Source organism: Salvelinus fontinalis, chromosome 9 (assembly GCF_029448725.1).
Source record: "Salvelinus fontinalis isolate EN_2023a chromosome 9, ASM2944872v1, whole genome shotgun sequence".
In the NCBI taxonomy this organism is placed as follows: Eukaryota; Metazoa; Chordata; class Actinopteri; order Salmoniformes; family Salmonidae; genus Salvelinus; species Salvelinus fontinalis.
In genome coordinates, this window is record NC_074673.1 from 48,693,700 (window position 1) to 48,720,321 (window position 26,622).

Genomic DNA, 26,622 nt, shown 5'->3' on the forward strand with positions numbered 1-26,622 from the left:
TATCAAATAACAATTGCCCGCAGCTGTGGTAAGTTAACCTTAACTTACCCTGTCACTCTTAGTACTAGAGAGGAATATAGCAGCTAGTTGTTTTGTCTAGTACATCCTGGCCTTCACAGCCTTGGCATGCACCATCTGCATTACCAGCACACACATGAGCGCACATATGCAGACACACGCACACATGTACATACACACACGGTTTGGAATGTCCTTATTCACCTCATTTGACACATTTTGGAGAAGACATGCTAAAATATTTGTTTTGGACTTTGGCTTTCCTAGAGAACAGGAACTTGGAACACACTTGAATTATCTCTGTGGATTTACGAGTGTTCAGAAGGTGTGGAAAAGAGAGGGGAACAAGTGTCACTGTGTTCCTATTGTTGACCTTGATATGGTGTAACGGGGTGCGTACTGGCGGCAGAGAAGTCAGGCACAGGACAGCGGAAACTGATTTACAACGGTGTCGTTTAATCAACATAAAAACCACCGTAAACAGAACAATCAATGAATGGGTCAAACTAAACCCGTTACACACCAGCATAACGTACACAAGCACTACAAGAAACAATTCCGGACAAGGACATGGGGGGAACAGAGGGTTAAATACACAACATGTAATGATGGAATTGAAACCAGGTGTGAGGGAAGACAAGACAAATCCAATGGAAAATGAAAGGTGGATCGGCGATGGCTAGAAGGCCGGTGACATCGACCGCCAAACGCCGCCCGAACTAGGAGAGGGACCGACTTCGGCGGAAGTCGTGACATGTGGTGGCATAATGTGAATAGAATACGGCCTAAATATGGCAATATCAAGGAGTATCTCGTAATACTCTTTTGGTAGTTTTTCTACACACTATATACAAAAGTATGTGTATACCCCTTCAAATAAGTAGATTTGCTATATCAGCCACATCAATTGCTGACAGATGTATAAAATTGAGCACAAAGCCATGCAATCTCCATAGACAAACATTGGAGGTAGAATGGCCTTCCTGAAGAGCTCAGTAACTTTCTACGTGGCACTGTCATAGGATGCCACCTTTCCAACAAGTCAGTTCATCAAATTTCTGCCCTGCTAGAGCTGCCCCAGTCAACTGTAAGTGCTGTTATTGAAGTGGAAACGTCTAGGAGCAACAAAGGCTCACCCGTGAAGTGGTAGGCCACACAAGCTCATAGGATGGGACCGCAGAGTGCTGAAGCGCGTAGCGCATAAAAATCATCTGTCCTCAGTTGCAACACTCACTTCCAAGTTCCAAACTGCCTCTGGAAGCAATGTCAGCACAAAAACTGTTCATCGGAAGCCGAGCAACAAGCAATACCAAGCGTCGGCTGGAGTGGTGTAAAGCTCGCGTCCATTGCTCTTTGGAGCAGTGGAAACGGGTTCTCTGGAGTTATGAACCACGCTTCACCATCTGACAGTCCAACGGACGAAACTGGGTTTGGCGGATGCAAGGAAAACGCTACCTGCCCCAATGCATGGTGCCAACTGTAACGTTTGGTGGAGGAGGAATAATGGTCTGGGGCTGTTTTTCATGGTTCGGGCCCCTTAGTTCCAGTGAAGGGAAATCTTAACGCTACAGCATACAATGACATTCTAGACGATTCTGTTGGTTCCAACTTTATGGCAACAATTCGGGGAAGGCCCTTTGCTGTTTCAGCATGACAATGCACCCGTGCACAAATCGAGGTCCATACAGAAATGGTTTGTTCCACTATCTCTGCTCCCACCATATTGTACCTCTTCCTGTTGTCACACCTTCAGTGGCATCCACTGGTCATCCTCCCTGCACTATCACATCCCCACAGGAAGGAGATCAATGGTCCAGACTCACACATTCAAACACCTATGCACACACTGACAGATACACACTCATACAGATGTATTCACATAGGAGCCAATTCTGACCCGAGTTAAGCTGGCGTGAAATAACGTAATTCCCTTTTTATGCACTTTTCTCTCTACGCATATTCTGACCTTAAATTTAAGCAATAAATATAAATAATAGCATGCTGTTCACCCGCTATTAGTTTGAGGTGGAGATGGGATAAATGAATGTGTGGTGTGTCTACAAATGCGCCAAAACAAATTCCCGGTAGGAAGAACATCGTTCTCCATGCACTGTAACGTACAACTTGATAAGAAGTAGTTCAATTAATATCCGTTTGGATCATTAGAATTGTAAATATACATTACACTTTTTTAGATCTATTTTACCTTATAATCGCTGGAGACAAATGTGAAACCAGTCATATGGCAGCAAACTGAGCATTTCAACTTTCCCACAGTAAAGTTTATGAAACGCAGTGCCATTATGCAAAATGTATATTGTACAGCCTTTTAACTTGCAGGGATGGGCACTCTTGAATGTCTTAATTAGAAGCTAACCCGACTTTCTCTGTTTCCTATTTCTATCATTTTAAATATTAGCCACTATCAGTATCAACCGTCAGTAGGCCTAATAACCACACATATTCAACTGCCAATTTACTGTTCGTTTCCTTCAGTTGGTATAGCTTACATTATCATTCCATTGCATTACATTTAGTTGACCTTCATTTGCTTCCTCTGTAAATGCCGTCACAGCCGTGTGGTTGTGGCTGAGGATCATTAGTAACAGTTGATAATATCGCTATGGTGCGGAGCGCAGACCAAGCCATAACAGTTTGAACCTGATGCATGGCTCAATACTTGGCCGTGTCTTCACACAGTTCCATGGTTAGTGCAGTCAACAGACGAGGGTATAGCTTACTATTGAACGCTATTCTCGTTATTATAATTCCATGTACACTAAGCATCATTGTGCCGGCAGGGTAGCCTAGTGGTTAGAGCGTTGGACTAGTAACCAGAAAGGTTGCAAGTTCAAATCCCCGAGCTGATAAGGTACAAATCTGTCGTTCTGCCCCTGAACAGGCAGTTAACCCAATTACATGAATAGAACAAAATAGAGTCCTTTTAAAATGTGGTTTTCATTCATTGAAAATAAGAATTTTTTAAACTGACTTGCCTAGTTTAATCAATTAAAAATCCAACATCAAAGAAAATTGTATTTGTCACATGTGCAGAATACAACAGTGAAATGCTTACTCACAAGCCCTTAACCAACAATGCAGTTTTAAGAAAAAATAAGTGTTAAAGTATTTACTAAATAAACTGAAGTTTATTTTCTTGCTACTAACAACCTCATGCTAATCGCATTAGCCTACGTTAGCTCAACCGTCCCATGGGGGACTCACTGATCCTGAAGAGGTTTTTAATGGATGGCTTAAGATAAATGTACTGAAAACCCTATTGAATGAAAGCTCAATGAGAAAACCTGTTGGCCAGCAAGTGGGAGGGTTTCAGCGATTGAATGTAGCCACACATTCAGAGCACTTTACGTGACTGAATAGGTTAGTCTGAATACCAAATACTGAGAAGTGTGTAGTAATAACGTGCGTAGGAATTTATGCCTTTCCTAAGTCGGAATCGACCCCATACAGATACCTTATCTGCACAGATCCACAGTGAGGGGAAAGAAGGTCACCGAACTTGACGCCGTTTGGGGACAACTAGGTGGAAAATGTGAATGTGGTGTTAATAGCTTATAAAAGGGCAGAGCCGTGAGATGAGTTGCAGTGGGTTTAACACTGACAGTTGCTGACAATATCTACAATTGTTATTGCCGCTTGGTGGAAACTGTGGCCCCGGGGGAGGGTTTGACACAAAATGCCGTTCTCAGTCTATGGTATCTCTTCACGTACCAGTGTCCCGCTCCCATAATTCAATTAGGCTCAGACAATCAATGCTACATCAGTTTCACTGAGCGATAGCATCCTCTTCATACTGGGTTTGAGCCCACAGGTCTGCTATCCACAGTCATGTGCTTTAAATAAATAAGAAACCTGTGTGCCTCCGTGATGCACATGAATCAAAAGGTCAGTATATCAAACTATGACCTCCTTCATTATACATCGAGAAGCTATTCACCTTCCAGTACATACAGTATTTTACAAGGCAAGTCAGTTAAGAACAATTCTTATTTTCAATGACGGCCTAGGAACGGTGGGTTATTCCTAGGCTGTGTTCAGGGGCTGAACGACAGATATTCACTTTTTCAGCTCAGGGATTCAATCTTGCAGCCTTTCGGTTACAAGTCCACTGCTCTAACCACTAGGCTACGCTGACGTATGGTACCTCAATTGTATGGCTGAAAGCCCACATTTTCTCACTGGATATTCGTGCCTTAGTTTAGTAGCTGCTGTCACCTTAAATGTCATGTGACCTCCCTTCTCTTTCCAGCCCAACATTGGTCGCCTTGGCTTTCCTCACGGACCATCAGATGAGAAGGTGGCAGTCGTTGCCGTGGACGACTGTGACATCGCCATGGCGATTCGCTTTGGTGGCCAGATCGGGAATTACTCTTGTGCCGCCCAGGGCATGCAGACAGGACAGAAGAAGTGAGTGCAGTCTCAAAGGGTGTATCCAGCCACCTGTCAAGCCAAGCTTAGCTATTCACCCATCATGCACTGCAAGTAGAAAGTTGTGACAGCAATTGCCATTTGTTTTTCCGTGTTACATCTTCCTATACAGCAGACATAAAACCTACATCAGTATAAGTATTTTGTTTAAAAACATATTTATTCTTATGCAAATCCTCATATCTAAATCTGTTTTTTATTCAAATGTAAGTCTGTCCCCTGCTTTGGACGAGTTTTTATATCACAAGACTTCACAATAGAGAGCAGTTTATTATATGCCTGTGGTGCATTTTCACAACTTGTGTTGAGTGTCAGTTACGCCAGCATAGGTCACACTAAACAGTAAAGCTTTTAATGCAAGGGTTAAGTAGTTGTAAGTGGCTTGACCAGCCTCTCTCTCTGCCTTTGGTTTTGTGTGGAATGTTCATTTCAATATTCTAGTGTGGCTGGTGCACTGCAATGTCACTCAAATCGTGCTCATACCCAATGTCCTTGACTCTCGATCCAGAATCATACGCAGGTGATGTTTGTTCTATGTTGTCCATCTCTAGGTCCCTGGACCTCACCGGTCCCCTACTCCTGGGTGGCGTTCCCAACCTGCCGGAGGATTTCCCCGTCCGGAACCGAGACTTTGTGGGCTGCATGAGAGACCTGACCATAGACAGCAAGACTGTGGATATGGCCAGTTATGTGGCCAACAACGGCACGGCCGCAGGTCTGTGCTAATACTCACATATATGATATAATATTGATATTTCAACATCTTTATTTCTATTTTTGTCTCTATTGATGCCTCTGATAATTATATGCCTGTATTCAGGGTGCACAGCCAAGAAGGACTTCTGCACTAAAAGTGTGTGTCTGAACGGAGGAATGTGTGTGAACAAGTGGAGCACGTACTCCTGTGACTGTCCCCTAGGCTACGGAGGGAAGAACTGTGAACAAGGTAAAGGATTTTAGGAAAAGTGCGTGTATTGGGTATATTTGGGGGGGGGGGGTTCCCTGTACGTGTGTGTATGCATGTACCCTGTGAGTATGTGTTTTACTGTGTGTCTCATAATTCATTGAGTTCAAAATGAAATGTCGCAGCCACGCTCCACAAGGCTAGCGGTGAGGAAACAGACAGTAGAGGTCAATGTGGCCAAGTTTCCTGTCAATCTCGACATTCCTACATTCCACACACACACTGACCCTAACCCTGGCCCTGTTGGAATACTGCATCCTTCTGTCCCGGCCGGCTTGAGGTAATCACACATCTCAATTGGCCTGATTGATAGAAGTCATACCTATCCTCAAGGAAACAAGGACGGAAGGAAGGATGCATTTCAAAATTACTGTATTTACACTTGGTCCAGGGCCACACCACATCTCATTGGTGAACTGATTATTACCCAGAAGCATATGGTGCAGTGGTACAGTTCTATTTTAGCGCCTGGCTACGCAGACACGAGCGAGCACTGTGGGTGCAACGATTGAATAACATGTACGTATACATTTATTTTTGCAGCGCTCGCACACGCGACGAGAGCGCCGTGGTCAGAACGTAAGGCACACTGTGAGCCAATGCTTTCCACTTTTCTGACGCAAATCATGTTATCAGGAAAAGGAAATCTCTGATGGCTTTATGTTTTCGGAAAGCTGACCTAATTCATAGAAGTACCTCAAAAAGGGCACAGGGGGTGTAAACACTGTTGCAACCCATGACCTGGCGGGTTTGTCTCCATATGTCTCAGGCTATAAAATACAGCTAACTGTGAGTGTTGCGTGTTTCTCAATCCCACCTAAATCTGTGTTCTTATGAGACTGATACTTATGATTTGCGTGTATGTACAGTATGTGTAATGAACAATAGCATGAATGTGAATCACACCCATATTAATCCCCATTTAAGCACACACGCGCACAAGTATTAATCACCATTTCCTGTAGAAGGCTCGGCTGTGGTTGTAGGGGAAGCGATAAACAAGTACAGACTCTATCCACAACGTTTACTTCTGAGCTCATCCTCTACAAGACCAAACACACAGAGTAGCTACCTGTATGGTAATGATAGCCCCTGGATATGTTACAATGGCTTTGTGGTCAGGGTTTACCCAGATTTTTGGAACAAGGCCTAGAACGGGCCTAGTCAATCTAGCCTCTCATGTGGTATTATCAATGTCGTTTTGTGATGAAGTAAAATTGTACTTGTTTTCCTCTTAATCTATTTGGTTCTCCAACTGAAGTCTCCCTATCTGTTTCCCTTCCTCCAGTCATGCCATCCCCTCAGCACTTTGACGGCCAAGCCCTGGTGTGGTGGCGCGAGCCAGAGGTAACCATTGCCGTGCCCTGGTACATGGGTCTGATGTTCAGGACCAGGCAGAGCTCTGGCACCCTGCTGCAGGCCAACGCTGGAGACTTCTCCAAGATACACATCCTGGTGAGTGGAGTGGAGCAGTACAGACTCCATACAGTGCCTCCATGTTATCAAAGTAAAAGGCAAAGCTAATGCCATTATAAAGTTACGCTAATATTCTGGTGTTAAATTACTAAACATCGTGTTCTCTTTCTCTCTCTCGCTCTCTATTTTCTCCCCCGATTTTCTCTCCTGCCATCCTGTCTCTCTCTCTCTCTCTCTCGGTTCTTTGCCTTCCATCTGCCCCCCCCCCCCCCCCAACATCTCCCTCTCTCCCTGACTCCAGATCAGCGGCAAACACGTGCGTTTCCAGGTGTTCCTGGGGGTGAAGCGGGTTGCCCTGCTGGACTTCCCTCAGGTCAGGGTGAACGACGGGGAGTGGCACCACGTCCTGGTGGAGCTGAAGAGTATCAAAGACGGGAAGGACATCAAATACATGGCCCTGGTGTCACTAAACTACGGCATGTTCCAGGTACTCGCTGACTGATTGGCAGCACTGTATTTGTGTGTAGTTTTCTGTTCTGTACTTGTTTGTGAATTTAATGTGTGTATTATCAAGTGTAATATGATACACAATACACATGGTCTCTGTAATAGTGTTTTATGTGTGGGTGCCTTTCACAGAGGTCAGTGGAGATAGGCAATGAGCTGCCAGGCCTGAGGCTGAGGAGTCTGTTTGTGGGGGGCCTGATGAAGAAGGATGGGATGGTCCAGAACGGACTCAAGGGCTGCATGCAGGTGAGCCTCACATCATTTGTCTATGATATACTCATTTTTGGAAAGCAAAATCATTCTACGACAATACAAGACTGATGGTCCTTCCCTCTCCTGCGTTGCCAGGGCGTGCGGATGGGCGAGACTTCCACCAACCTGGCTAATATTAACATGCGTCAGGGTCAGAAGATCCGGGTGGAGGAGGGTTGTAAGGTGACTAACCCCTGCACCGCTAGCTCCTGCCCCGAGCACAGCCGCTGCACCGACAACTGGGGCTCACACACCTGTGTGTGCCACCCCGGTAAGCCCCCCCCCCGGACAAGACCCTTTTCACTACCATTAAAATATACCTGTAGAAAACTGAAGCAATCACACACATTTTTCATCAGGAAATATACCTATTCATGTCCCCCCCCCCAGGATACTTCGGGAGTGACTGTGTGGACGCGTGTCTCCTGAACCCCTGTCAGCATGTGTCCACCTGCGTCCACCAGCCCAGCTCCCCCCACGGCTACGGTTGCCAGTGTGGCCACAATTCCTACGGGCAGTACTGCCAGAACAAGTGAGTACTGAGATCCCTAGAAACTGATCTAAGGCCAGTTTCGTTTTTTTAGTTTGGCGGTGCTTTTTAGTTTCCTTTTTTTAACTCACCTTGAGATGTGAATTGGTGCTGGTTCTGATGTTTGTGCCATGTTCTTGAAGCGATTTACATAGTTTCCAAGCTTACCGCAGTAACTCCACTTAACCTCTACTGTACCACTCAGCACCTTCCATCAACATCTGCAGTAATCTGGTTTTGTTAATTGCTGCCCCTTGGCTTTGGTATTGGTTGGTGTCAAACAGCTTTATAGTAGTTTTGGCATTGGCTTAGCATTCCAAGTCCCTTGTGATTTGCTCACGGTTTCCATTCATCCATCCTTACTTGCTATGATAAGCTGGGTTCAAGGGGAATAACACCTTGTTCTGTTGTTCTCCAGAGCCAACCTACCTTGTGCTCGCGGCTGGTGGGGGAACCCTATCTGTGGCCCATGTAACTGTGATGTCAGCAAAGGGTTCTACCGAGACTGCAACAAGACCACTGGGGAGTGTCACTGTAAGGTACTGAAAAGTATTTACCATACTTAGTCCCTCCTGTCGAAGTCCAATTTGGGCATGTTGGCTAGCTATCCCCATTTCCTCCTGAGTTGTATGCTTAGTTTATGCTCTCTCCTGCCCTCAGGATAACTACTACCGGCCCGGGGGAAGGGACACCTGCTACCCGTGCGAGTGTTTCCAGCTTGGCGCCATGTCACGCTCCTGCCACCCCCACACGGGCCAGTGTCAGTGCAGGACGGGCGTGATCGGGCGCCAGTGCAACCGTTGTGACAACCCCTTCGCTGAGGTCACCTCCAGCGGGTGCGTGGGTAAGGCAATCTATGACCTGGAAGCTCTCGTAGCATCTCACTAACTCATTCATTCAATTTCTGATCTAAGATAGTTTCTGCTTGGTTGTTCTCTTTTCACTAGTTGTGTATGAGGGCTGTCCCAAAGCCTTTGATGCAGGGATCTGGTGGCCAACGACCCAGTTTGGACAACCCGCTGCAATGAAGTGTCCCAGGGGATCCACTGGTAAGCACAACAAGCCTTTTCAGAATGGGAAAAAATGTATTGGAATTACATAGACTTCACTGGAATTTTCCCAGACTTTATAATGTTTATACTGTTGTTGTTGTTGTTGTTGATTTCCTCATCGTGTCAGTCAAGAAGCAAGAGGTCAACAGAGAATCTTCACGATCGGTCTTCTTCCTTACCCTTCTCTCCACCCCCTTTCTTTCTCCTCCCCTCCATCCCTGTCTCACCCTCGCTTCTCCCCATTAGGCACGGCCATCCGCCACTGCAGCGACGAGAATGGCTGGCTGCCTCCCGATCTCTTCAATTGCACCTCTCTCACCTTCTCTCAGCTGAAAAAAGAGGTATGTCTTGGTTTAACCTTTTATTCAAACCAGGAAGTCCCATGGAGATTAAAACCCTCCTTTAACATCGAGACACCTGTCTGACGTCTCCCTGACCTCTCACCTTCAGGACGAGGAGCTGCATCTCAACAGCTCCAGGATGGACGGAGAGAGGTCAAAGGGCATGGCCAGCATGCTGCGGAGCGCCACCAACCGCACAGCGGCCCTCCAGGGCAACGACGTGAAGACGGCCTACAGCGTCCTGACCCGCCTGCTGCAGTACGAGAGCCAGCAGCTGGGCTTCGACATGGCCGCCACAAGAGACGTCCACTTCCATGAGGTGGGCCGCTAGAAACATGCTTCAACTAGTGTTGAATACGCCATGTAGTGCACTTCCTCAACTCTCAAAATGATGTTGGAGGTGAAATAAGAAGGTAGACAGGATTAGAAATCCTTTGGCCTCAGCAACCCAACTCTTTTTGTTGACATCAGGAACTCATATGAACTCATAGAAATATACCCTCACATACCCTCAAGCTCTCGATCATACATCCACCCTAATTTCCTCTCACACCACAGTTTCGGAGACTCGCTTTGAGTTGAAAGAATGACCCACATTGTTCGGTAACATAGCTCAACTGCTTACGGATCCTGTTAGCTTTAAGTAACTTATAGTTTCCCCAAATCCTGCTTATAGCTGGTACCGGTTTCCTAAGAGTCTGTTTTCCCAGTTGGATATTTCTCCCCCTATAGGGAATGTGATCCAGAGCCTATTATGTGGAAGTAATACAGTGCAATGATTAGCATGTTCTCTATGAGCTTTATTAAGGCCATGCCCATGCTGGACGCTAACGGCTAACTGTGTGCATTCTTGGCACCAGCCCCAGCGCATTAGGGTGTGTTAGATACCAGAAGGTGCAGCTGGAACGGTTTAGGGGGTCAAGGACCAATCAGAGTGGAGCTTATTGAGTGATTGGCCCAATGGGTGACTTGGGAGTAGTAGTTCCCCAGGGGTGGTTGGGCGTGGGGCCAGATTGCACAGGTGATGTTATGAGATGATGTCTGTACAGTGACCCCCCTTCCTTTATAGGGCAGCTCGCCTTTCCTTCTTTTGTTTTCTTTCGTCCTTTCACTCTGTTCTGTTGGCATTGATTTCACATGCTTCATTTGGGATATATGATACAGATTATGGATTCTGTTTGTCGCTGATGTATGCTGGAAGGATACCATACTAATCGGTATGGCACGGTGTGACATCGGTGAATGCAGAGTATTGCATAGTATAGATATGCCGTAGGTGGATGACTAATGTGTGTCAATATTCTAGAACATGGTCCGAGCTGGCAGTGCCATCCTGGACCCTGCTAACAAGGGGCACTGGGAGCAGATCCAGCGTTCCGAAGATGGCACGGCCCTACTTCTGCATAGCTTTGAGGAGTACGCCCAAACCCTGGCCCAAAACATGAGGAAGACCTACCTGAAACCCTTCACTGTTGTCACGGAAAACATGAGTGAGTCCACCTGCAGTGCAACGACACAATTATCTTCTTGCAGTAACCTGATTTGCATGACTAATTCATGCAAAGTAATGTTTCATAACCTAAAATAGCCTACTGTACCACCAATACCTCTGGTGTGTGACAAGCATAATTAACAACCATTCTCACTCTCTCTGTGTGCTCACAGTTGTTTCTGCAGATTACTTGGACCCGTCCAATCCAGAACAGACAAACATCCCGCGTTTCCAAGAGATCCAGGCCTATCCAAAAGAGATGGAGTCCTCCGTCCGCTTCCCAGAGTTCCCAACACAGCACGAGCAGCCAGTGGAGGTTGAAGGTAGGCTTGAAGGAGTGGATACGGCATGGACATTTCGTGGTTCGCTATGCAGCCTTCATAACGTAATAGTCCATGAATTAAGTCTGAGCTGTTGTACTGCGTCAACCGTTTGTCAAGTTCTTCAACCAGTCTGGTAGTGGTTTTATGTGTGTGTGTGTGATTGATTGATTTCATTCATTCATTTATTGTCATAATATCCTTACAGCAGTCTCCACAGCACCAGCCAGAGAAGCAACAACCACAGACGACCCCATAGCAACAGCAACAGACGCCGCCCCTGTCCAGACTGAGTCCACTGAATCCTCCACTGTCGGTCACCAGGCGTCTGCCAAGAAGAAGCGTCACGCTGAGGTCCCAGGCCCTCTCCCTATTGCCGTGGTGATCATCTATAGGACCCTGGGACAGCTCCTGCCTGAAAGCTACGACATTGATCGGAGGAGCCTAAGGTACTTCTTACATTTCCTCCTCAGTCTTACCACATAAAACAAGTTGGTTGTCTTTAACATATGCTGTCTAATGTATAATTCAAAGATCTTACACAGTGCCGTGTATACAACATGCGATGCACTTCGCCATACACATATAAACAACTGTTCTTTCCTTGACAGTTCCCTTGGGTAGAATGTGTGTGCGTTAATGCAGTTGTGTGTGTACAAGGAGGTTCAATTCTATCATGCTTTTAGTGCTGTTAGTCAAATCAAATCAAACTTTATTTGTCACATGCGCCAAAAACAACAAGTGTAGACCTTACCGTGAAAGGCTTACTTGCAAGCCCTTAACCATCAGTGCAGTTCAAGAAGAGTTAAGAAAATATTTACCAAGTATACTAAAATATAAAAGTAATAATAAAAAGTAACACAATAAGAATAACAATAATGAAGCTATGTACAGGGGGGTACCGTTACCGAGTAATTGTGCGGGGGTTAGTTGAGGTCATTTGTACATGTAGGTAGGGGTGAAGTGACTATGCATAGATAATAAACAGTGAGTAACAGCAGTGTACAAAAGGGGGGGGGGGGGTTACTGTGTGTCCTTTGTTTTGGACTAGTTTTCATTGTGGTAGATGTTTTTAATCCTCTTGTCCTGCCTCACAGTTGTAACCAGAACCTTACGGTAAGTCATTCTCGATAAGAATGTATTTTGGATGACGACAGTCAATGTAAACAAACATGTCGCCTGTGTGTGTGTGTGTGTGTGTGTGTGTGTGTGTGTGTGTGTGTGTGTGTGTGTGTGTGTGTGTGTGTGTGTGTGTGTGTGTGTGTGTTCAGACTCCCCAACCGGCCCGTCATCAACACCCCAATTGTGAGCACGGTGGTTTACAGTGAGAGGGTACCCTTCACCATTCCTCTTGCACAACCCATCACCCTGGAATACAGACTACTGGAGACAGAGGAGAGGACCAAACCTGTCTGTGTCTACTGGAATCATTCCATCGCGTAAGGATTAGTATATCTATCAATGCTCTTATTCAGTGGTTCCTCAATTAGACGTTTTGAGACTCCGAGGTCATTTGTGGTTGAGTACGGTACCCTGCGTCACTGCTTCATTGCTCCAGAACAGCGCAAGTGGGAGTTGGAGCACTGATGATGCTTTTAGGTCCCAAGTCCTAATGTGTCTCTACCTGACAACGAACGGGTGACGTAAACCAAATAGAAAGTGATAATTGTGCACGACTTCAACATTTCATTTTAATAAACTGAATGATGAGGATGAAGGTGATTGAATTTAGAACAATAGTGTAAGAATTGCTATTCCTCTGTCTTGCATGCGCACCCCCTGAAAAACACTTATTTTTGGGGTCAGAAGAAGCTGTAACTGGACTGTAGCATATTACTTACTAAAACTGTTGTTACACAGGTTTCTATTCTAAGAGAAATGATCATGTTCAATTAGATTCCATGATATTCTTAAGATATATGGGTTGACTGAATATAAATATAAGCAAGTGATGTCTGCTAAATAGTCAAGTTGATGGCGCAGTCATATAGCCTCGGCGCCTACATAAAGCTGAGTGACTCACTCCTTCATGTCTTTGGATCAAAATAAATAAGTACCAACATTCTTTCTGAGTCTTTAATAAAGAAATGTTTTGGTTATCCTGACCTGGATGCCATGTATTATAGTCTCTAAAAGGAAGAATATTACCACCATCTCTTGCGCATGTCATTTTCCAGATTAGCCCCAACGAAAAATGACCCTTAGATATTCATTTAGAATCCTCCAATCCTCTAAATGTAATTATTGGCCGAGAGCCATATAGATTGCAAAATAGTTGGGAAGAGATTTTCGATGGCACATGGTTTATGAATTGACAAGCAATTTTCCGTTCCTCCTGAAAGCGCTAACAGTCAAATGCGTTCTCTCCGTCGCCCACACGCACTTTAAACATTTGGTTAATAAAGCATTTAAAGGCTGACATGGTTTTTTTTATGCATTCATGAATTAAATCGCTTTAGCTGACACACTGCGGTTCATCTGGTGAAGGTGCACATGGGCCTATTTATATAACGAATATGAATTCAGAGGGCAGAAATGATTCAATATTAAAGCATTAGACCTCTCACTAAAGGCGTCAGTCATACAAAAGTTATACTTCAATCCAAATTGGTTGGAGATTAAAGGCTAGATCATTTTTAAACTGTTCAAACATTCATAGATGACCAGCAGGGTCAAATAATATAAACAGTGGTTATAGAGGGTGCAACCGGTCAGCACCTTAGGAGTAAATGCCAGTTGGCTTTTCATAGCCGAGCATTGAGAGAGAGAGAGAGAGAGAGAGAGAGAGAGAGAGAGAGAGAGAGAGAGAGAGAGAGAGAGAGAGAGAGAGAGAGAGAGAGAGAGAGAGAGAGAGAGAGAGAGAGAGAGAGAGAGAGAGAGAGAGAGAGAGAGAGAGAGAGAGAGAGAGAGAGAGAGAGAGAGAGAGAGAGAGAGAGAGAGAGAGAGAGAGAGAGAGAGAGATCAAAATAATTAAGCTACATATCTTAAAATCAATTCCATATATCATGTTCTTACAAAACAATGTTTTAAATTCTCTTGTACAGCCAAAATTAAAGACTGTCAAATGCTTCTCAAAGATGCCCTCTGGTGGTCAAACTAGCATTAATGGCAACAATGGCTGACACTTCAACAACGTGCCATAGAATTCTGCGGCAGCCCGCAAGGTGTCCTGCAGTATGACGCAACTTTTACAGGAAGAACCACTGTATCATAGGTTTAGAATGGAGTTTAGCTAGATTCTGTTGAAAATGAAAAAAATCATACCCAACAATCTCTATTTTGGGTCCAGGGTTCAAGGAATGGGAGGCTGGTCTGCCAAGGGGTGTGAGCTTGTGTTCAGGAACAGCACTCACATCAGCTGCCAGTGCAGTCACATGTCCAGCTCTGCTGTGCTCATGGACATCTCCAAAAGAGAGGTACCGCCCTGAGCCCTCTACCACACACACTAGGACAGCTTTAATGTTATTATTTTATAACTTGGATAATTTGATTTTACGTCCTATTCTGTGTTTACCTCCTCAGCATGGGGAGGTCCTACCCCTGAAGATCATCACCTACACCACTGTGTCAGCATCACTAGTGGCCCTTCTCATCACCTTCCTCCTCCTGGCCATCCTCCGGAAGCTCCGCTCCAACCTCCACAGCATCCACAAAAACCTGGTGGTGTCCATCTTCCTCTCTGAGCTCGTCTTCCTCTTCGGAATCAACCAGACTGAGAATGTGGTGAGGGCCTAGCACACGACCCTGAGGCACACCCCAAAAACACTCTCTCTTTGTCTTCTTGCTTTGTTATAGACTCTCCACTTATTGCTATACCTGCAGGATAAAACTTAGTCTCTACTGTAATATATTGGTTTACAGCATTGTGCTGTAAACCAATATATTACAAATGGACAAACTCCATTTGTCGACAAATTGAGGATTTCCAAGAGGAAGGCTACAGAGCTAGCCTTGGGTCTCCTCTCCCCTCCACAACTTTGAAATGCATATGTCTTTTAATGGTAGTGACTGTATTGGCTGTGCCTGAGCATCTTAGTGGCTTTATCTTGGATAATAATAGTTCTGTTTCTGTCTGTCAATGTGTGGAGTTTGCCTTAGCGATCACATTGTGTTCTGTTGTTATAGATTAGAAGTTACTGAACTTATTTCACAGACGGCCCAACTGACACAGATTTATTTTAAAACGGGGGCTTTAATCATCTTTCCCAACCTCTCTGTCCCTCAGTTCATGTGTACAGTGGTAGCCATCCTGCTGCACTACTCCTACATGTGTACATTTGCCTGGATGTTCGTGGAGGGACTTCACATCTACCGCATGCTGACTGAGATCCGCAACATCAACCATGGCCACATGAGATTCTACTATGCCATTGGCTGGGGCATTCCTGCTATTATCACCAGTGAGTGAGATGCACACACTCTCTCTCTCACACACACTCCCCACCGACACACACATGCACGCACGCACGCACACAGACAGACAGACAGACAGACAGACAGACAGACAGACAGACAGACAGACAGACAGACAGACAGACAGACAGACACACAGACACACAGACACACAGACACGCATGCAAACAAATACCTTCCCGCTCATTTATGCACACAAAGACAGAGAGGGACACAGATGCATGGAAACAACATACCGAAAGTAACCACATCCCTGGACTTTTCCCACATTTTGTTGTGTTACAGCCTGAATTTAAAATGGATAACATTTAGATTTTGTGTCATTTACCTACACACAATATCCCATAATGTCAAAGTGGAATTATGTTTTAGGCATTTTTACAAATTAACTAAAAATGAAAGCCTGAAATGTCTTGAGACAATAAGTATTCAACCCCTTTGTTATGGCAAGCTTCAATTAGTTCAGGAGTATACATGTGCTTAACTAGTCACAGAATAAGTTGCAATAATGGTGTTTAACGTGATTTTTGAATGACTACCTCATCTCTGTTCTCCAGATAACAATTATATAATGTAAGGTCCCTCAGTCAAGAAGGGAATTTCAAACACAGATTCAACCACAAAGACCAGGGAGGTTTTCAAATGCGATGTCACCAGTGAAAGTTGAGCCCAGGGAGGTTTTCAAATGCCTCACAAAGAAGGGAACCTAATGGTAGATTTTTTTTAAATATTTTAAAAAACGGACATTGAATATCCCATTGAGCATGGTTAAGTTATTAATTACACTATCAATAAACCCAGTCACTGTAAAGATACAGGCGTCCTTCCTAATTCAGTTGCCGGAGAAGATGACAACCACTCAGGGATTTCACCATGAGGCCAATTGTGACTTTAAAACAGTTACAGTTTAATGTCTGTGATAGGAGAAAACTGAGAATGGATCAACAACATTGTAGTTACTCCACAATACTAACTAAACTAAATGACAGAGTGAAAATGAAGCCTCTACAGAATAAAAATATTCAATTTCATGCATACTGTTTGCGATAAGGTACTAAAGTAAAACTGACAAAAATGTAACAAAGAAATAATCTATGTCCTGAAGACAAAGTGTTATGTTTGGGGCAAATCCAACACGACGTTCCACTTTACATATTTTCAAACATGGTGGTGGCTTGGCTGCATCCTGATATGGGAATGCTTGTCATCGGCAAGGACTAGGGAGTTTTTTATGATAAAAAGAAATGGAATAGAGCTAAGCACAGACCAAATCCTAAAGGAAAACCTGGTTCAGTCTGCTTTCCAACAGACACTGGGAGAGAAATTCATCTTTCAGCAGGGCAATAACCTAAAACACAAGGCCAAATATACACTGGAGTTGCTTACCAAGAGGACATTGAATGTTCCTGAGTTGTCTTGTTACAGTTTTGACTTAAATCGGCTTGAAAATCTATGGCAAGACTTGAAAATGGCTGTCTAGCAATGATCAACTTGACAGAACGTGAAGAATGTTTTTAAGAATACTGTGCAAATATTGTACAATCCAGGTGTAGAAATCTCTTAGAGACTTACCCAGAAGCACTCCCAGCTGTAATCCCTGACAAAGATGATTCAAACATTTATTGACTCAGGAGTGTAAATATTTAAATTAGATATTTCTGTATTTCATTTTCAATAAATCTGAAAAAATGTATGAAAATATGTTTTCACTCTCTTTGTGTGGTACTGTGTGTAAAATCTATAACACAAACAATGTGGAATAAGTCGAGGGTATGAATACTTTCTGAAGGCACTCTACTGTTCAAGCCAGGTTTGTTGTCAATTCCCCAAAAAATCCAGTCAATTCAGAAACAAAACCAAATTCGATTTCCACATTTTCCTATTTGAAAAGCATTGAAGGGAATTTGAATTTCAGTGTAGTTCCTGAATTGACAGGAATTCAAAATGAATTGACTAACTGTGTGTGTTTTCCTCTTGTAGGCCTGGCAGTTGGGTTGGATCCTCAGGGTTATGGTAACCCAGACTTCTGTTGGCTTTCTGTCCACGACACACTCATCTGGAGTATCGCTGGGCCCATCGCTATCATAGTACTGGTGAGTGTGTGTTTAGGCATGCTTTATTTGTTGTACTATACTGTATTGGTTATGGCTGTTATTCATCTCCATCTCATGTATCTCCCTTAGGTCAACATGACTTTATTCTTCCTGGCCGCCAAGGCCTCGTGCGGAAAGAGAGAGTGGACATTTGAGAAGTCTGGAGCAATGTGAGTACCTCGAAACAGGATAGGGTTAGAAAATAGTTGGCACATAACGTGTTGGCTGGATTCCATTCAAAAATAACAACCTCTCCTCTCCAGCTGTTCTCTACGCATAGCCTTCATCCTCCTGTTGCTCATCAGTGCTACCTGGCTCCTGGGCCTCATGGCAGTCAATAGTGATTTACTCTCCTTCCACTACCTCTTTGCCATCTTCAGCTGCCTCCAGGTATTTGTCTTTTTGCCTTTACATAAAAAGTACTTCAAAATCCCTGAAATACATTGGCTCTGTTTATCTGATTTGCAATTTTTTTTCTCGCTCTCGCTCTCGCTCTCTCGCTCTCGCTCTCTCGCTCTCGCTCTCTCTCAGGGTGTGTGCATCTTCTTCTTCCTCTGTATTTTCAACAAGGAGGTGAGGATCAACCTGAAGAATGTCTTCAGGGGAAAGAAGTCCATAGTGGAAGATTCTACTGCCACCCGCACCACTTTACTCACAGTATGTACACATCAGTCAATACCTAAGTGTACTACACCTGTGTACATTAAAATCCACTAGAGTCGATAATCTAATTAGCATAATACACATTTCGCTAATATGACCATACCAACGAAAGGTGAGACTTCCATGAAAACAGACAGGTTGGTTGTTTTTCTCTAGGACGCCCACAAGCCTCACAAGCCTCTGAAGGTAGCCCAGTATCAGTTTGAAAAATGATTGGAAGCATACACTGAGTGTACAAAACATTAAGAAAACCTGCTCTTTCCATGACATAGAATGACCAGGTGAATCCAATTGGAAGCTATGGTCCCTTATTGATGTCACTTTCAATCAGTGTAGATGAAGGGTAGGAGACATGTTAAAGAAGAATTTTTAAGCCTTGAGACAATTGAGATATAGATTGTGAATGTGTGCATTTCAGAGGGAGAATTGTCAAGACAAGATTTAAGTGCCTTTTGAACAGGGTATGTTACAGTAGTAGGTGCCAGGCGCACCGGTTTGTTTCAAGAACTGCAACGCTGCTGTGTTTTTCACACTCAACAACAGTTTCCTGCGTGTCTTAAGAATGGTCCACCACCCAATGGACATTCAGCCAACTTGACAGAACTGTGGGAAGAATTGGAGTCAACATGGGCCAGCATCCCTGTGAAACGCTTTCAACACCTTGTATAGTCCTTCCCTCGATGAATTGAGGCTTTTCTGAGGGCAACCATTTTTTTGATGATTATTTTTTCATACTTACAGGGGTCCTACATTTCTAAATCAAATAGCTAAATGATCCTTGGTATGACCTTCTTAAAACAATTCCACATGTTAGCTTAGTAGAAACCCAGCCACGGGCCCTTTGATCTTACGGGGATAAATACTAGATATTCATCATAAGGAGAATTACATAAACATTACCTGATGCTGCTGATGGTGACGATTCAATCCACATTCTGCCTCTTTGATGCCCCCAGCGTTCTTTAAACGGTAAGTACTCGTTCACGGAGGAGGACGGTTTGTACCGCACGGCCATTGGAGAGTCCACTGCCTCCCTGGAAAGCACGGTCAGATCAGCCCAAAGCCTCAGCAGCAGCCAGGCCAGGTAACTCACTGAAACAGGGTTTTAATAAGGGTTGCAAAACTCCAGTAACCTTCCAAAATCCCCAGCTTTCTAAGAAAGCCCTATTGGAGGATTCTGGATTTCCTGCTTATTCCCCCCTGATTCCAGGAATATTCCAACCGGTATTTCAGGAAAACCTGGGAATTTTAGGAAGGTTACCGGAATATTGCAACCCTAGTTCTACTGGAACAAAATTGTCATTCATATTCAAATTGTTACTTCTGTACTCATCATGTTTCTTTCTTCCTACAGGAATGACTCGGAGCAAAAGCATACTACATCCTCCCGCTCAGCCAAAAAGAGTTACAGTGGGGAGGGAGACTCCTCCATCTTCATCCGCAAGCGTTCCAAGAAAGATAGTACGAGTCTTATGCACAAACCGCATGTCATCTGTTTTAGTCTGATCCCGATACTTTTTGTGCCATTGGCTGCTTGGGCCTACATTTCAGATGTCCGATAGTAAGTAATAGCCTGTGTGTTTCCATGGTGACAGATTCGGACTCGGACAGCGAGCTCTCAGTGGATGAGCACAGTAGCTCCTACGCCTCGTCAGACAGTGATAATGACAGAGGGAGCCGCAAACATAGGTGGAACAACGAGAGACCGCCCCAGCACAGAACACCCAAAGGTAACGGGACTCACGTTCAAACACACACACACACACACACACACACACACACACACACACACACACACACACACACACACACACACACACACACACACACACACAAATGGATTTCAATAGAACTATATGACATAAAATCTCAGATTCATTTTTAGGCGAATCTCATATAAACGGTTTATTTTTCTACCTTTGTAGTGGATACGGCGGCCAATCACATGAAGCCTTACTGGCCAGTTGAGCCGCCGACGGTCAGTGAGAGTGAGGAGCCCTGCGGGTTGGAGACACTGCGTATGCAGACCAAGGTCAACGTGAAGCTCCACCAGGACAAAAAAGTCAATGGGGAGTCACCCTCCCAGAATGGTAGTGACCCTCCTAGCTCACCTGACAGCAACCAGACAGAGAAGAGAAGGGGTGAGAGAGAGAGACAGACTCCGATCTGACCATTCAAGCCATTTATAATTGACCTTTGTCAAGAATGTCCCAAATCAAATGAATTGTGTGATTGAATCACCATGTCAACATTCTGTGTTATGTTTTGCTATCCAAATAAGTTGTGTGTGTGTCTCTGTGTGTGTTTGCTTGCATGACTGACTGTGGTCTGTACACTCACCCTTTGTGTGCGCGTGTTTGCATCCTCTGTCAGGCATTCTGAAAAACAAAATCACTTACCCTCCTCCGCTGACTGACAAGAACATGAAGAATCGCCTGCGGGAGAAATTGAGCGACTACAACCCCCCCACCATCTCCCCCAGAACTACCCCAGTCCCCGTCCCCCCGTCTCCCGTCTCCCCCCGTCTTTGCGCTGTAACCGGGGGCAACCGGGTCCTCATCAAACCCCCACCTCGCCCACCCGTGCTTCAGCGCCCTCCGTTGTCTCCACGGGCGCTGCGCAACGGGTTTGTCATGACAACGACGAGCACGACAATGTCGCCATTGGTCAATGGTGTCAACGGGGTTCAATACGCCCAAGACTCGGACTCAGAGTGAGTGGTCACGAGATACTGCCAGCCATGTTGCATGTCTAACAGATGTGTTGGATAATAGGTCAATCCCTTTCTGACTTTAAAAACTCTCTCTGTCTTTCTCAACAGTGGTAGCAACGAAACCTCAATCTGACCTGGATGGAATTCCAGGTAGACAACCAAGGAAGAGGGGCAACTGCACTAATACCATATGTGGGATTCAAGGGTCACTATGACCCATTCCAGTAGGCCACAGGACCCCTAAACTCATATGGATATCAGTGTCACCGCAGACAGTTGCCTGCCCAAGGGAAAAAGGGACGAAAGTGTTAGACTAAATACCACAGGACAGCATGAAAACTACATGTCCCAGCATGCAGCAGCGAGTTGGAAAAACAAAACAATGCACTTCATGGCACGGCCACCAAGTAGCGCTGTCTGTAGTTATTCAGTGCAGGCGGCATCAGACAGCAGGTTGGGTTTGAAGACTTTTCTATCATCAGATGTGCCACGATGTGAATCAGTCAGACCTCACTAAGTGCCCAGCTGAGGCAGAAACATCAAAAAAGCAAATCAATGCCTTTGGTCTGTGTAATTATCTTGTAGATATTTTTCCTTCTTCTTTGTTACTTGTTTATAGGACAGGAAGAACTCATTTGTACATTGTAAGTGTTATTATTGTAATATGATATTTTTGGGACTTCATGTGTAGATATGACAGTCAACAATGTTTTTTACGGATATTTTACGAATTTGCCACCTTTTTAAGAATCCACAGCATGTAAAGTACTCCCAGTCTGAAAATACTCTGCTGATAAGAATGGGGTTTTTAAAGTATTCAAACACTCACATAGTAAGTGTAGCTGACCAAAAGCCATGTTGAAATAGTAATTGTAACATAGGGAAGTGCGTTCATCTCTGTATTAGAATGAAGGTCTTGTCCATTCCAATGGTATCTAAATCAAGTCCTGGTTGCTGAATGACTTTGAATGAGGAAAATGCACTGAAACCGTAATACTTACGTTACAAGTTCCAGTCAACATCAGAGTAATATGTAGAAATAAATTGCTACTCTAGAATGGTTTGTAGAAGCACTAAGGTGTGTGGCTTTTGATTGTTAACTTAGCACGTTGGGTCATTGTAACCCTTTTTATATTCTTATCGTTATATCCTTCCATGTACGTTTCTCTGGAGCTCCTCAAGCCATAGAGCATTGTAAAGGTTCAGCCAGTAACATGTCTGTATTCTGATTTTCAACTCATTAGAATAGTAAGTTAACAGTATTATTTCCAAGGAAACAGTAGTCGTTTTAAGTATCAACAGCGTGCCTTTCTCCCTGCCACCGCACAGCATAGTGTCTAAATGCAAGGGAACCACTACGGTCTACTTTAATGTTACTTTCATCCCTCTGTTCTCCTTCCGCTGTTTCGTGTTTACAGATGAGTCATGTCTCTATAAATCTGTTCTCTTTCAAGTACTTGTTTTCGATGTGTCTCATATGGAGATTCACTGGAGGTGGATCACTACGAAGAACCAATCACACAACGTCTGTCGGACACACTCCCTCCTTTATAAGGCGCAACTCGCTGGCCACCGGTCAATCTGATGTCTGAAGGATGCTGACGAGACGCCGGTGTAGATCAAGAAGAAGAGAGAGAGGGGAGAGGACATGCGGAGAAGATGGCGGAAACTGAGGTTTTGTTTGAAATTGCTAGTGCATCGGGTGAAGCTAATAGCACAGAAAGTGAGAATGAGTGGGTTACAGTTGTGAAGAAGATGGGGAAACGAGAAGTAAAGTTGTGGTGTAAAATAGGAAATCCCTAGACTCGTTTTTAGTCAGATTGAGGGTTTTAGATCAATGCTACTTGGGAAATATATTTAACATCTCGAGGAAAATCTGGAATGTGTTAGAGGAAAGTGTGGCATTGGTGAGAGTCACAGGAAGTGGGCTTATTTAGATTTCTTTGTGTGTCCACTGAGCGTTTTTTAAGACTAAAACAGATATCTGAGTGGAATGTTTCCTGTATGGATTTTCCTAGCAGGGCGCCTATCAAGGGGGTTATTTCTGGGGTGGAGCAAGAACTAAAGGCAGAAGATGTTACTGAGGACATCGATGGAGTTGTTGGTGCACGTCGACTGACCTGTATGTTGGACGGAGAAAATAAAATCACTTCATCCATGCCACTGTTCTTTGATGAGGAGTCTCTCCCTTCTCATATAAAGTCACGATTCATGAGATACCCTATTGTGCACAAGCCCCTTCAGTGTCATAAATGTAAACGATTTGGTCATGTGTCTAGTGTGTACAGAAGGGAAGAGTATCGTATGCCAGGTGAAGTGAAATGCTGCAACTGTGGAGGTGAATATGAGCCTGAATTCCTGGAATGCCCTGTTAGGGTGAAGGAGAATAAGGTGTCCAAAGTAAGGAGTGTCCAGCGTGTCTCCTATCTTGACGATGTGAGAAGAGTGGAAGGAACGAGTGGCGGGGAAGAAACAATGGTGGTAGAGCCACCACGACCAGGGAAGGTTTCTCATCAACCCAGGGATCATGAAATGTTACATGTTAAAAAGGTGGAATCTGTATTATTGATTGCAATGGCCATAAACTGTACAGCAAAAGGTGGAGAAAAAGTCTCGGAAAATTGGAATCATTGTGAATGCAGCTGAATGTTTTTGGGGTCTTCGTGAAATCCGGTCGGTGAAGCCGCCCCTGAGCCTGTGCAGGGATGTATTTTGGAGTGGACTGTGATTGAAGAAGTGGGATGGGTTTTGTTATTTGACGTGTTTCATTTTTGTATTTTGTATGATGTCGCTTTCCCCCTTTCCCGCAGTGTTTTTTTAGTTTCTTATTCAATACCCCATCCAGCTGGTGGCGGTAATGCACCATTAACATTGGATGCCAACCGCTGTTAAACCCCATCGAAGAAGAATAACACCGGTCATTCTCACCTCTCTTCCTTGCAGAAGAATTACTACCGCTCCTGAAGCTCTCCCTCAGCACAACTAGAATCCTGTCTTTCTACTTAATCGTTCTCATGACGTTACCATGACGTTAACGCTGCTGAACATAGAACCTCAGCTCCTGTCGATAGTGGTTTTTTCTGACTCCATTTCTGCCTCTGTTTTCCCTGCCTCCCTTTGGATAGTGGAGGCTTTTATATTTACTTATAACAGCAAGGGTTTACAGCCCACTGAGGGTCTGAGGGCTGATTCTACCAGGGAGAGGTATGGCTACCTCTTGGGAACTCGTCACAGACATCTCATTTGTAAGAGATTTGCAATGCGACATGTCGGGCCGCCCGTCATATGTTTGAGGTTTTACTGACTGGATGTCACTGCACCTACGTTGGTGGGTACTATCCTCAGTGTCAGAGCGTCTGCGGGGTAATGCAGTTGGGATTACCCTGGGTTTGGAGAGAGCCTGTCTGAGATATGGGAGTTGGCAAAGATTCCCCATATGTGATACATCAACATTAGTATTTGAAAGAGAACTTACGGTTGCTTTTGTAACCACGGTTCTCTGATAATGAGTGAGATATATCACCGCATTTCTCTGCTCGCAAGGAATAGAGGCATGCTTGAGAATGACCAGAGGGCGGGCGAGTGGCGCCTTATAAGGAGGGAGGGCTCATCTCATTCGCCACTTGACCTGTCTGCCTCCTGTGATTAGTTCTTCATAGTGATCCGCCTTCAGCGAATCCCCATATGTGATACATCTCACTCATATTATCAGAGAACCGGGGTAACGAAAGTAACCTTAAGTTATTGTTTTTGTAATATGCATATTTTTTTTTGTGTGTGAAAAGACACTGGAAATCAGACTCTAGGAACAGTAAAATAAACCACATTTGGATTTTTGTATTATTGTTTAGTGTTTAATGTAATTCTTGGGTCATTAAGAATTGGTAGGTTTATGATATATTTGCATGTTTTCAAAGGTGTTTGGGTAAAGGATCAAATAGAAATATGCAAGATTTGTTTTGTTTTTATATACATTTTATTCAATGGCTTCTCTTGTTTACATTAGTAAAGCAATATCTAGTAACAGGACTCATTGATACGCCTCATGCTCATGAACCTCATGCCCATAGAGCCCATGCTCATCTGATTGAAGTTTCTGTACTCCCCAGGCCTCATGTACATCATCCTGCCTCTGTATTGGGGCTGCTCGTACATGAGCCAGTGGCCGTCCATCACGTTGCAGGACATGCAGTTGTTCATGCGGTAACGACCCATGATGTCGTCACAGTCGTCCATCATCTCGTGCATCTGACCTCCGAAGTTCTCCCTCTCGTAGATCCTCATCCTGTAAGATCCTCTGTGCTGTAACACGATGAACAACATGTTTTAGGGAGAAATCTGCACAGCTCAGGAACTTCCTGAAAAAATGTGTAGTGTAGCATCATAGATTGTAGACTTATTGAGGAATGGACACAGGTGTATGTTTCTCAGAAATCAACGCCGTAGAATGCCACAAACTAAATGTTATTGGGTTTACCATGGGGATCATGCGACAGGATCTGATGTCGTTCATTCCCATCATGCGCTGGTAGTCAGAGTACTCTCCCCTCCTCATGAACCACTGGCTTCCCATGTAGTTGGGGCGGTCGTAGACCATGAAGCAGCCGCTCTCAACCCTGCAGGACTGGCAGCGGCTCAGGTAGGAGGACATGTCAGGGCAGTCGCTCATGCACTCATAGGAACGACCCTGGAAGTTCCTGTCCTCGTAGAAGGTGACCTGAAAATAAGCAGGAATCCTTTTTATGAACCATTCAAACGTACAAAACCACATTGCTACGTTCTGGGCCCTGCACAATTCCACTAGTAATCAGGTTTCTGCAATTAAGGTTGTCTTGTGCTCTGACACGAGTACAAGAGAGCCCTTAGTCTAACAATCTAGGATAATGTATATTTATATATGCACTGAAATATACTTTGCTGTTCATGTTCATGCCGGTGGAGGTCATTTTGTATCTCTGTGCTGCTGCTGCTGCTGCTGCTCTTGATGTGGAACTGATATCCTACCTGTTTAAAAGCTTTCTTTTTATACCTGTGGCCACATTGTACTAACCCCTGACTCAGCAACATGGCCTAGAGGCCCATAGAGCACTGCGGTTTGTTTAGGGACATGGCTCCATCAAAATAACTTTAAAATGCCGTTTCTCTCGGAACAAAGTAACAATGACCCTTTGTGAAAGGGTTAACAATAAACAGTCCTACCCTCGTCCCGTTTTAGCCGATGTTCATGAGGAATTTGCAAATTATACTTTCTAGTGCTTACCTCAAAGAATTCAACACGGACTAACTACCGTGTTTACCAAACGTTACAGTTTGTTGCCTGTTTCAATGAATCTTTTATTGAAGTATTTTATCCCAGTTAGTGTGGCCTAATTGAACAAAAGCTTGGGCTGTTGTCTCAGT

General features: G+C 44.4%; 2 protein-coding genes across 3 annotated transcripts in view; one reads left to right on the forward strand and one right to left on the reverse strand.

Moving 5' to 3' along the window:
• Positions 1–25,062, forward strand: part of LOC129862730 (cadherin EGF LAG seven-pass G-type receptor 1-like) — an 80,915-nt gene extending 55,853 nt beyond the window's left edge. The window contains exons 6-35 of the mRNA XM_055934644.1: positions 4,289–4,446; positions 5,019–5,182; positions 5,288–5,413; positions 6,720–6,886; positions 7,149–7,334; positions 7,487–7,600; positions 7,703–7,877; positions 7,997–8,138; positions 8,554–8,674; positions 8,796–8,979; positions 9,083–9,184; positions 9,434–9,528; positions 9,638–9,847; positions 10,835–11,018; positions 11,194–11,343; positions 11,549–11,789; positions 12,612–12,779; positions 14,630–14,756; positions 14,863–15,063; positions 15,566–15,740; positions 17,734–17,846; positions 17,937–18,016; positions 18,110–18,236; positions 18,378–18,503; positions 19,466–19,593; positions 19,864–19,970; positions 20,105–20,239; positions 20,435–20,650; positions 20,883–21,222; positions 21,331–25,062. Of these exons, the coding sequence (XP_055790619.1) occupies positions 4,289–4,446; positions 5,019–5,182; positions 5,288–5,413; positions 6,720–6,886; positions 7,149–7,334; positions 7,487–7,600; positions 7,703–7,877; positions 7,997–8,138; positions 8,554–8,674; positions 8,796–8,979; positions 9,083–9,184; positions 9,434–9,528; positions 9,638–9,847; positions 10,835–11,018; positions 11,194–11,343; positions 11,549–11,789; positions 12,612–12,779; positions 14,630–14,756; positions 14,863–15,063; positions 15,566–15,740; positions 17,734–17,846; positions 17,937–18,016; positions 18,110–18,236; positions 18,378–18,503; positions 19,466–19,593; positions 19,864–19,970; positions 20,105–20,239; positions 20,435–20,650; positions 20,883–21,222; positions 21,331–21,355 (4,587 nt within the window). The 3' untranslated portion in view covers positions 21,356–25,062. The remainder of the gene's footprint in view (positions 1–4,288; positions 4,447–5,018; positions 5,183–5,287; positions 5,414–6,719; positions 6,887–7,148; positions 7,335–7,486; positions 7,601–7,702; positions 7,878–7,996; positions 8,139–8,553; positions 8,675–8,795; positions 8,980–9,082; positions 9,185–9,433; positions 9,529–9,637; positions 9,848–10,834; positions 11,019–11,193; positions 11,344–11,548; positions 11,790–12,611; positions 12,780–14,629; positions 14,757–14,862; positions 15,064–15,565; positions 15,741–17,733; positions 17,847–17,936; positions 18,017–18,109; positions 18,237–18,377; positions 18,504–19,465; positions 19,594–19,863; positions 19,971–20,104; positions 20,240–20,434; positions 20,651–20,882; positions 21,223–21,330) is intronic.
• Positions 25,063–25,164: 102 nt separating this feature from the next.
• On the reverse strand, positions 25,165–26,203 carry LOC129862736 (gamma-crystallin M2-like). Of its 2 annotated transcripts, XM_055934654.1 has the most exons (3): positions 26,136–26,203; positions 25,700–25,939; positions 25,166–25,524 (listed from the first exon to the last, which is right to left on the reverse strand). In XM_055934654.1, exons 1-3 carry the CDS (start codon positions 26,166–26,168, stop codon positions 25,240–25,242), a joined length of 558 nt encoding a protein of 185 aa, XP_055790629.1. In that variant the 5' UTR covers positions 26,169–26,203; the 3' UTR covers positions 25,166–25,239. The 2 variants fall into 2 exon arrangements, with proteins under 2 accessions (XP_055790627.1, XP_055790629.1); XM_055934652.1 differs by lacking the exon at positions 26,136–26,203 and having other exon boundaries at positions 25,165–25,524; positions 25,700–25,993.
• Between the last annotated feature and the right edge of the window lie 419 nt (positions 26,204–26,622).

Coding starts and splice junctions, on each gene's coding strand:
- LOC129862736 (XM_055934652.1), bottom strand. CDS start 25,993: ATGTGGTTTTGTACGTTTGAATGGTTCATAAAAAGGATTCCTGCTTAT. Junction 25,525..25,699: donor CCTGTCGCATGATCCCCATG/GTAAACCCAATA, acceptor ATCGTGTTACAG/CACAGAGGATCTTACAGGAT.